The sequence below is a fragment of the Rutidosis leptorrhynchoides genome, chromosome 5 (assembly GCF_046630445.1).
Source record: "Rutidosis leptorrhynchoides isolate AG116_Rl617_1_P2 chromosome 5, CSIRO_AGI_Rlap_v1, whole genome shotgun sequence".
Taxonomy (NCBI): Eukaryota; Viridiplantae; Streptophyta; class Magnoliopsida; order Asterales; family Asteraceae; genus Rutidosis; species Rutidosis leptorrhynchoides.
Window position 1 is genome coordinate 55671961 of NC_092337.1, and position 9732 is coordinate 55681692.

A 9732-nucleotide genomic window follows, 5' to 3' on the forward strand; every position below is an offset into this window, starting at 1 on the left:
ATACCTTAAATCTAAAATTTAATTCGCGATAAATTCTAAACAAAACTAAAAAGGATTTTTTTTTTTTTTTTTTTTTTTTTTAACGTTGGTACAATAAGTGAAGGGGGATGATTCTCACACACTGTTTTTTGATCCTCACACACCAATTTACTTGAACTCCTCCCTAATAATAGGGTAAAAGGGTGTGTGAGGATCAAAAAACAGTGTGTGAGAATCATCCCCCATAAGTGAACCCTAAATTAATCCACGTGCGTATATATTTACTCTATCACTCTGCGTATATATATATACTTGCGGACCTATAAAACTAGAACAAAATTGGTATCATCTATCTATCGATCTACTCCGGCTGCTTAGTTCACACCATCATCACCCAAAAACTTCCAGTTCCAGCCAATAATCATCTTTATCAGCTGCAATAACCAAACACAAATTCACAGATAATTAATTCCTCATTCCTTCTTCTCTATTTTCGTTTTTAATTTTATTATTATTATTATTGTTTTGCTCTTTAGCTTCTTCTTCACACCGTATCTTGTAACCCTAATTAATTAACATAAGAATAAGCATAGGATGACGACTAGAGGTAGCAGATCAGAGAAAGTAAGAAGGATTTTTCAACAATTTGATTTAAACAAAGACGGATGTCTTAATAGAGACGAAATGTCTTCTTTAGTTGTTGCTGTTAACCCTAGGGTTAAATTCAGCCACGAACAAATCACCGCTATTTTAGACGAAGTTTTCCGTACTTATGGTGAATTCATCGATTCTGATAAAGGTCTTAGTTTTGACGGCCTGTTACGTACTTACGACGACGGCGCCGGTGACGTTGATCGTGATTTTGAAGCCCTAGGTCTCGACCTCAAATCCGAAATCAACAACAACAATAACGATAATAAGAATGATAGTAACAATGATACTGTTGTTAATAATGATAATAATGAAGGTGAGGCTTCTGTTGGTGATGTGAAGTTGTCGCCGGAGCCGCAGCGGCAGCTGCGGACGGCGACATGGGCGGCGTCACCGAATCACGGTATTGTGTTTGATGACACGTGGAAGCTTGTGGATGATTTAGAGGCTTTGATTAAGAGGCTGAAGATGAAGCAGATGAAGGATTTGAAGATGAAGGGGGACAGTTCGGATGTGTTTTCGGATCCAGGGTGGTCTAGGGAGCTAGGTCCATCAACTGAGATGAATAAGCAGATTGTGTGGGACGAAACGAAGCACGATTACGGTGTTTTCGTTAAGGAGTTGGGGGTTTTGAGGAGTAGGGCTGATGGGGCGAGATCGAGAGAAGAAGCGTTTGATGGACACATGGCGATTGGTCGTGTGTTGTATGATCAAATGTTGTATAAAGAAGCATTGGTGTGTTTTAAAAGAGCTTGTGAATTGCAGCCTACTGATGTTAGACCACATTTTCGAACCGGGAATTGTTATTATATTAATGGAAGATATAGTGAAGCTAAAGATGAGTTTATTTTAGCTTTAGATGCAGCTGAGGTAGGTGGTAATCAATGGGGTTATTTACTTCCTCAAATTCATGTGAATTTAGGGATTTCGCTTGAAGGGGAGGGTATGGTTGTTAGTGCGTGTGAGCATTATCGAGAGGCTGCGATTTTATGTCCGACGCATTTTAGAGCTTTGAAGCTTTTGGGTAGTGCTTTATTTGGTGTAGGTGAGTATAAGGCTGCTGTGAAGGCGTTAGAAGAAGCGATTTATTTAAAGAATGATTATGCGGATGCACATTGTGACCTTGGGTCGGCTTTACACGCAATGGGTAATGATGATGATGCGGTTAAGGAGTTTCAAAAGGCGATTGATTTGAAACCGGGTCATGTTGATGCTTTGTATAATCTTGGTGGGTTGTATATGGATATGGGTCGGTATCAACGGGCTTCTGAGGTGTACACACGGGTTTTGGGTTTATGGCCTAATCATTGGCGGGCTCAGTTAAATAAGGCGGTGTCGTTGTTGGGTGCTGGTGAGACTGATGAAGCTAAAAAGTCTTTAAAGGAAGCTTTAAAGATGACTAGCAGGGTTGAATTACACGATGCTTTATCTCACTTAAAGCAACTGCAGAAGAAGAAATTGAACGGTAATGGTAACGGGGAAGATTCATTTATTGTGATTGAACCATCAAAGTTTAAAACTTTTAGTGAAAAGACAACGTTGAGAAAAGAATTGGCAACGGCTCTTGATATTCGGTCTTTTCAAAGGATCACTAGGTTGTTTAAATGTGATGTTGAGCTGCTTAAGAAGGAAATGAATGAAACTGACACCCCTGTTAGTTATTCTGGTTATGGTTTACCTGAAAAGTCTATTCGTAAGGCTGCTTTGGAATGCATTTTACGAAGATTACTTAATTTCTTGAAAGCCGAGACTTTTGTAGGGGCGGTTAAGGCAATTAATCTCAAAATTCTCTCGGTTCTTGATGAATCAGAATCTGGGCGGGTCGATTTGGGTTTGTTTTTTGCTGTTTTAGCCCCAATTTGTGGTGGTGCACCCAATAGACGAAAAAGGATAGCTTTTGAATCGCTTTTATGGCGTCCTGTTAATACAGAAGAAAATGGTGGAAATATTAAAAAGGCGGATGCTTTACGCTACATAAAGTTGTTAAGATCAATCTACATTACTTCTCATTCTGTTAATTCAGTTAATGAAAATTTGGTGATACATGGTGAAATGGATGATTCACTAATATCATTACCGGAGTTTCTTGTTATGTTTGATGATCAAGATTCGGGTTTTGGTGTCATGTCTACTTTATTGAAGCTTGAAATGAGTGATAGGAATCGAGGTGGAAAACACACGTGCTCGGTTTGTAAGTACCCTATAATCGGGTCTCGTTTCAAAGAGATGAAATTAAAATTTAGTCTATGTAGTCAATGTTACAGTGAAGGGAAAGTAGCTCCTAATTTCAAGCAAGAAGAGTATAAGTTCAGAGAGTATACTAATGGGAGTGAAGCAGTTAAAGAGAAGTGTATGTGGTTTAGTTCATCACAAACCTCTAAAAGTTCGTAAGGTACTACTAATTCATAGTATTGTATATTAAAATGATCTTTTATTTATTTATTTTATTCTATCTTATTTTTTTATGTTTGCAGTTTGTTAGAATGTGTGATATGTGTGATGAATGTATAATAACTTCCTTTTAAGCTAATCTTGTGGTATGATATCATTAATTAACATCTTATTTGTTTTTTTTTTTTTCCTGTAATGATTAACTACTTAATTTAATGTATACTCTTACTCTTATTGTTTATGCAAATGATAATGTGTATTTGATCATTGCAAAATGACCATATATTGAAAAAGTTTAGTACTTTTAAGTGCTGGGGGTGTTTAAGCAACTGTTTGGGCATAATTAAGGGTAGTGGGGTGGGGCAATTATATTGGTACCAAAAAGATATATTATTAGTCCGTTAGTTAGCATAGTAAAAGAAAAAGGAGTAGGGACCAAGGATATAGTTTGGTATGAGTGGCTTGTATGATTATAATAACTTTGCTTCTAGCTTTTTCACCAGACACTAATTCTTTTAGCTTAATTAGCACCCCTGATTAAGTGAATTGTCTATTTGTCTCCCATCATTACATTGCTAAAGTTTGTTATAAAATAGCGAAATCATATCATGTTATGTTAGGCGATTTGTATGTTGCTAATTGGGATTTCTCTAAAAATAATTTCAGAAGAATATGTTTTTTTAACTGCAATTGTACTTAAAAAAGAGCTAGCAAAGATATGAAAAAACTATCTAACCGAGTCACACTCAAAACAAAACTGACGAAACACCACACTTAGACCATATCCAACCGAGCGTCACTTTACCCCGTCAGTCCCTGTTGGCACCGACTGACGAAAACTGACGGTCGTTAACGCGGCGTCAGTTTTCGTCAGTTAGTCAGGCCCTCAACGCAAATAAAATTTCGTCGGTTTTCATTTTAACCAATCAATGATTTTTTATAATTAATTTATTTTTCCCACCTCATTTCCAATCAGATTTTACCACATCACCCTATCCAGTATTTAACACAAAAAACTGACACATATGGTTATAAAATGTCAGAAACTGTCATTGCCAGATCACAGTTCGATTGCACTTTTTGGCCAAAAAGTATCAAAACTGTATGTGACGTCACAGTCACGGTTAGAAATGGTCTTAGCTAAACAAAAACTATCTATAATAGCTTGCTTTTGTCACTGATATTTGTGGTTTGTTGTTACTAAGCAATTGCCTGTTATTCTTATCAATTTAAGTGAGTTTTTCTTTCTTTTTTTTTAACGGCGATATCGACATCGAATGCTCTCATTTGTCATCCACATACGTGTTAGGAGGAAACCTAATTCGCAACGACGTTGGCAGTATCATCGAAGGTTGGGAAAACCCCTGGAAACCTTCCCAAATCGCATTGATGTTGGCAGTATCTTCAAAGGTTGGAAACTCCCTACTTGGAGTGAAAATCGAACCTGGATTAACGGTACTCTAAGTTGAATCTCACTCCATACCACTCAAGCCAAGTTTAGGTGGTATCAATTTAATCGAGCTATGAAACACTAACAAATTTATATTTTCATATCACCGTTTTATTACCGCAATTTGTCAATAACTAAAAGCTCAAACACTGCAATCATAAATTATCCCCAGCTACTTATCAAAAATATAAATTATCCCCTACTTTTTTTTTTTTTAATTGACAAAAAAACGAATACTCATATAAAAACGATGTCATTTTCCGAAAGAAAACGCCCTCAACATGAAAACAAAAGGAAAAGAGGAGAACAGGGAAGCTCGAACCTAGAAAACAACAATCTAAACAAAAATTATCTAAAAACGAGCCTTCCTAACATCTCGAAAGAAACCTTACAAACATATAAACAAAACAAAAATCGAAAAATACACCAAAATACAAGGAACGAAAACAACCGAAGAACATAAAACGGCCTAACAACAATCAACCTCGAGGACCCGCCCTTTTCAATTTACCATTGATCGTCTCTTTCAAAGAATTTTTCTCAGACCGATTTTCAATCTTGTAAGATAACACATTAGCGGATCCATCACCCGGTGCGCACTACCCGGCCAACCGTGTCATCATATCATCAAAGGCCGCGAAAGACTCCACGGACATATTACCTCTCCCAAATGCCGATGAGCCGCCATCTTTTCCATCACGAGGACCCATAAACAAGTTTTGAATTGCGTCCCCGTAATCCAAGTCGTCAATGTTATCTTTAAGCTTATACTCACCCGAAGTGGAGGCCTCGTTCGTGTTCTTTCTTGACTTCGGGTTAACACAGCTTAGTACACATCTAAAAACACCTTTATTCAAAACATAACACGCCTTACAAAAGCCTTCACACGAAGGAACCTCGCAATCACAATACCTTCTCCCACTACGACCAATGAAAATCGATTGGTACCCACACATCTCTTAATAGTGTTTTGAAAGACAAAAAAATGAAAATTAACTACAATAACAATTACAGTAGTTATTAGCCATGGAGTTATAATTTACACATACATTAATTAAAAATAAGAGTTTTTATGATGACAGTCATTAACATATAAGAAAGTATTATACATAATGGTTGATTAATTTTTTAGTGGTGTCGGTAATTCATATGAACAACACTTTAATGCGCATTAATTAATGATGGCTTTAAACGTCGTCGTTTGAAAAATCCTAAACAGATGAATCATTATACTACACTGAAAAATGTGTTTCGTCATCCTCATACTAGTAGAAACTACATTCAAAAGGTATGTTACATCAACATCAATCGTCCATAAACTGCTCGCACGCCACTTGCTCAAACATACGTTCACTTTTATGCAACACATGTTACAAGTTCAAATTATTGAACATCACATGGACAAAGTATTCAGTTAAACACTTACATATAGAAGTCCAGTTTATTGCATGGCCCATTGGGTTACACCATAGTTTCCTAGCAAAAAAAGTTAATAATTTGCTTCTCTACTTTTACCTTTTAAATTTCTTTGTTCTACAAATGATTTTGAGTTCTTGATGATCATGATTTTGTTGGCACTTCAAGTTTTTCAAGGATGCCCATAACCCCAACAAACTCGTTACCTATGTTGAAACATTTATCGTTTAATTGAGACACAATACACCGAGTTAAAACATTTCTGGTATGCTTTTTATTTGTTTATTTGCATATATATTAACATTAATCATTATTGATCTATATTTTGTGTCATGTTGTTAGTGTAATAGATTGTATACTATTAATGTGATATGTGAACTTTCAATAAATGTATATGAGTTGTTACAATTGTTTGAGGTTTCATACATTTTTTTAATTTTAATATATAAAACAGTCCATTAGCTCTTGCACAAGCTTACGAGACACGAGAGAAACTCATGGCTTCAAGTACCGAATTATCACAAGACGGCGCTCTCGAAATTGTAGTAATTAAAACAACAGGTGATAAGATATTAAGTCAACCTCTTGCAGATATTGGTGGCAAGGGTTTATTCAATGAAAGATGTTCCTACTTACTTACCTGATAAAACAATTTATCCGTGCAATCTTCCACGTGAAGATGTTCGTGGCGCATTTATTTCGTTGAATGCAACTTCATTAGCTGATCTTCCACCTGGAAGTGTTGTCGGTACTGCTTCGTTAAGACGAAAGTCTCAACTGCTTCACCAATATCCATCACTATCCGTAAGACCTTGCAGCTTGTAATGTCAGTCGTCAGGGTTGCAGAACTCGGAATTACTATCCGAGTACTCGGTTTTTGCAGCTCTGGGAATACTCGGAAAGTACTCGGTCAAACTCAGTCAAATTCGGTCAAACTCATGGTTACTCGGAAAATTCTGCCAAAACTCATGATTACTCGGAAAATGGTCAAAGGTCGGTCAAAATCAATCAAAGTCAAAATTGATGAAAATCAATCAGACTCGGTCAAAACTTGGAAATTCAGCCAAAACTCGGGGCTACTCGGAAAATCGGTCAAAATCGTTCAAAGTCAAACTCAGTTAAAATTCAGGATTACTTGGAAAATAGGTCAAAACTCGGCCTAAACTCGGGATTACTTGGAAAATCGGTCAAAACTCGGGATTGCTTTGAAAATCGGCCAAAACTCGGGATTACTTGAAAAATCGGTTAAAACTCGGTCAAAATTTGGTCAAAACTTGGTCAACATGTGAGTACTCTGCGAGTTTCCAAGTACTCCATAAAAAGTCCCGATTTACTACTCCCCGAGTAGCGATTTTTGCAACCTTGTCGGTCGTTATCTGCATTTATAAGTACTAGTAATTTTTAAAACTGTATCTAGCTTTATCACAAGCCTGTTTTATTATACTCCGTAGTTAATTAAATTAATTGTAGGTGTTGGAAAACTTTAGAGGAAATGTGCAGACTAGGTTAAAGAAACTAAACGATGGTGTTGTTGTAGCAACGTTATTAGCGCTAGCTGGACTCTAGCGGTTAAGCATGGCTGAGCACAAGGTGCAATCGGAATTGCTTGTCGAAGTGATGACGATAAAATGGTATGTTGCTGTTTCTTCTTTAACAGGTTATTTCGTTTGTTTCTCGTTTTGTTATCTGCTTATAACCTTTTTAACTTGTTCTAGTATTTGCTATTTTTAATGATATAAAACAAAGGTAGATGTGAAACTACAGTATATAACTCGGTTGACGTGGGTCTGAATTTACTACACTTTGCAGGCTAATTACATAGCAAAGCTGAACCATGAAGAAACACGATTAGCGGTTGCATGTGAACGAGTTTTTTAATTGACGCTTGACAGGTCCTGTAGAACACCGATAGCCGGATATGCTTGCAGGGACGAAGATGGTAATCCTCTCTTTAGAGGATTGCATTGGTGTCTTCCCCTGATGGAACTAAAGGTTATATTAAGGAAACCAAATGAACATGAACCAAAACCCATTTGGAAAGTGAAAAACATAAGTATGAAAAACTATAATTTATAATTTACAACATTATTAAATTAAACATTAAACGTTATAACAAAAAAAAAAAAAAAAAAAAAAAAAAAAAAAAAAAAAAAACTAGACGGGTTTAACATTCTGATTAACTCCAAAGTGTTCTTGATCTCTTAGTTATTTGAAGTAGGACTAACTTGAGGCACCATGAAGCAATTGCCATTATCAGATGTCCATTTTCTGCTTGCTTTTGTGATCTTATTTATATCACTGTTGTAAATGTAATTGTAGTTATCTGGACCAAATACAAGTGATGACCCGTTTATTATGTGATCTCCAAAACCCATATTTGAACCCGGTTCAAATTGTCGAACTGGATTACCATACCGCGATGGTGGTGCTGATAGAGCTGCTGTTGGTGGTGCTTGTGGGACCCACATTCCCATCAGGTCCGGCGAAAATGAACCATTTAAACTTTCATCTAGTAGATCGTCACCCCAAATTGGTTTCGGGACGCTTTGTAGTTTCTTGAATCAAATGAACAAGAATTTATTTAGTTATCATAGACTTTATTGTCAAACGATAAAACCGCGTGATAATAATAATAAGTATATTATTGATAAAATATCTTATGATTAACATTGGCGGATTATATATATAGTATATATAAAAGGGTTTCCGTGACTTCCGTCCCACTTAATTTCGCGATAAAAAAAAAAAATTTACACTAAAAAGTTTATTTACTAAAACATAAGATTTTGTTTGAACAATGCTGACAATAAAAAATTTATTAAATTTTTACACCCGTCTGATCTGTATTCGGGTTCAAGTTCGGCCACCGATTATCTAGTAGATTAAAATTTTAAAATATGATTTAACCATATAATGAATCTCTAAGTGTACAATTCATGTTGGGCCTGGGCCTTACGCAAACTCTAATCCATATTTATTCTACTGTAGTATTTAAAAAGTGGGAAAAAGTGAGAAAAGAAACCCACATAATGTTTTCAATGATCAAATTCAAAATGGAACAAAAGCATATATTTACCAACTAAATTGAAATAAAAAACATTTTTTAATTTCCAAAACTTAACATAAAAAACGTAACTTGGGTAATATGATGAGAAAAAACAAGTACAATGAATATAATGAAATATTTGTTCAAGTATGTTACTAACTTATGCTAATTATTAAATTATATGACTAACTAATATTGTAGTAAGTAGAATAAATAAAAAATAACACACCTTCGGGAATATTGGAGGTGGATCAAGAAAGTCTTCAACATGCCAACCGGGTAGCATCTCAATCAAATACTCCGATATACTACTTGTATCCGATCCATGACCCGACCAATCTAACTCTTGTTGACAGTTTTGAGTTTTACTTCTAGTATGATTCACGATCGTAGAAGAACTTGATTTATGTTGTTTATTAAGAACGACACCATTTTTAGCATCCGATAGAGGAGTTGAATCCGAATATAAAGTAGATGTTGAAGACAACTTAACACCAGTTAGAAGAAATCTATTGTGAGTTTGTGTATGTTGGTTGACTTTATGAATTGCAACATCACAATCTTTACATAAAATAGCTCTATCTTGTTGACAAAACAGGAAAGCTTTTTTTTCTCGACAAATATCACAAAGTGGTGATTCTCTAGGAGAAGGGTGGTGAAGGGAAAAACGCGGGTGTTTACCCGCTAATTTGTTAGCGTGGTGGACTTGGTGGTCGCAGGCGTCACACAGTGCCGCCTCGTCTGCCGAGCAGTACATCGACGCTTCGTTTTCCTTACAAACATCACATTGGATCTTCAT

General features: G+C 36.0%; 2 protein-coding genes and 1 pseudogene across 2 annotated transcripts; 2 read left to right on the forward strand and 1 right to left on the reverse strand.

Moving 5' to 3' along the window:
* Positions 1–331: 331 nt before the first annotated feature.
* LOC139850448 (uncharacterized TPR repeat-containing protein At2g32450-like) lies at positions 332–6469 on the forward strand. Its single transcript, XM_071840022.1, has 2 exons — positions 332–3022; positions 6342–6469. Exon 1 carries the CDS (start codon positions 574–576, stop codon positions 3019–3021), a length of 2448 nt encoding a protein of 815 aa, XP_071696123.1. The 5' UTR covers positions 332–573; the 3' UTR covers position 3022; positions 6342–6469.
* LOC139848638 (porphobilinogen deaminase, chloroplastic-like) lies at positions 5716–7902 on the forward strand (annotated as a pseudogene).
* Positions 7903–8050: 148 nt separating this feature from the next.
* LOC139850449 (B-box zinc finger protein 20-like) lies at positions 8051–9732 on the reverse strand. Its single transcript, XM_071840023.1, has 2 exons — positions 9163–9732; positions 8051–8442 (listed from the first exon to the last, which is right to left on the reverse strand). Exons 1-2 carry the CDS (start codon positions 9730–9732, stop codon positions 8089–8091), a joined length of 924 nt encoding a protein of 307 aa, XP_071696124.1. The 3' UTR covers positions 8051–8088.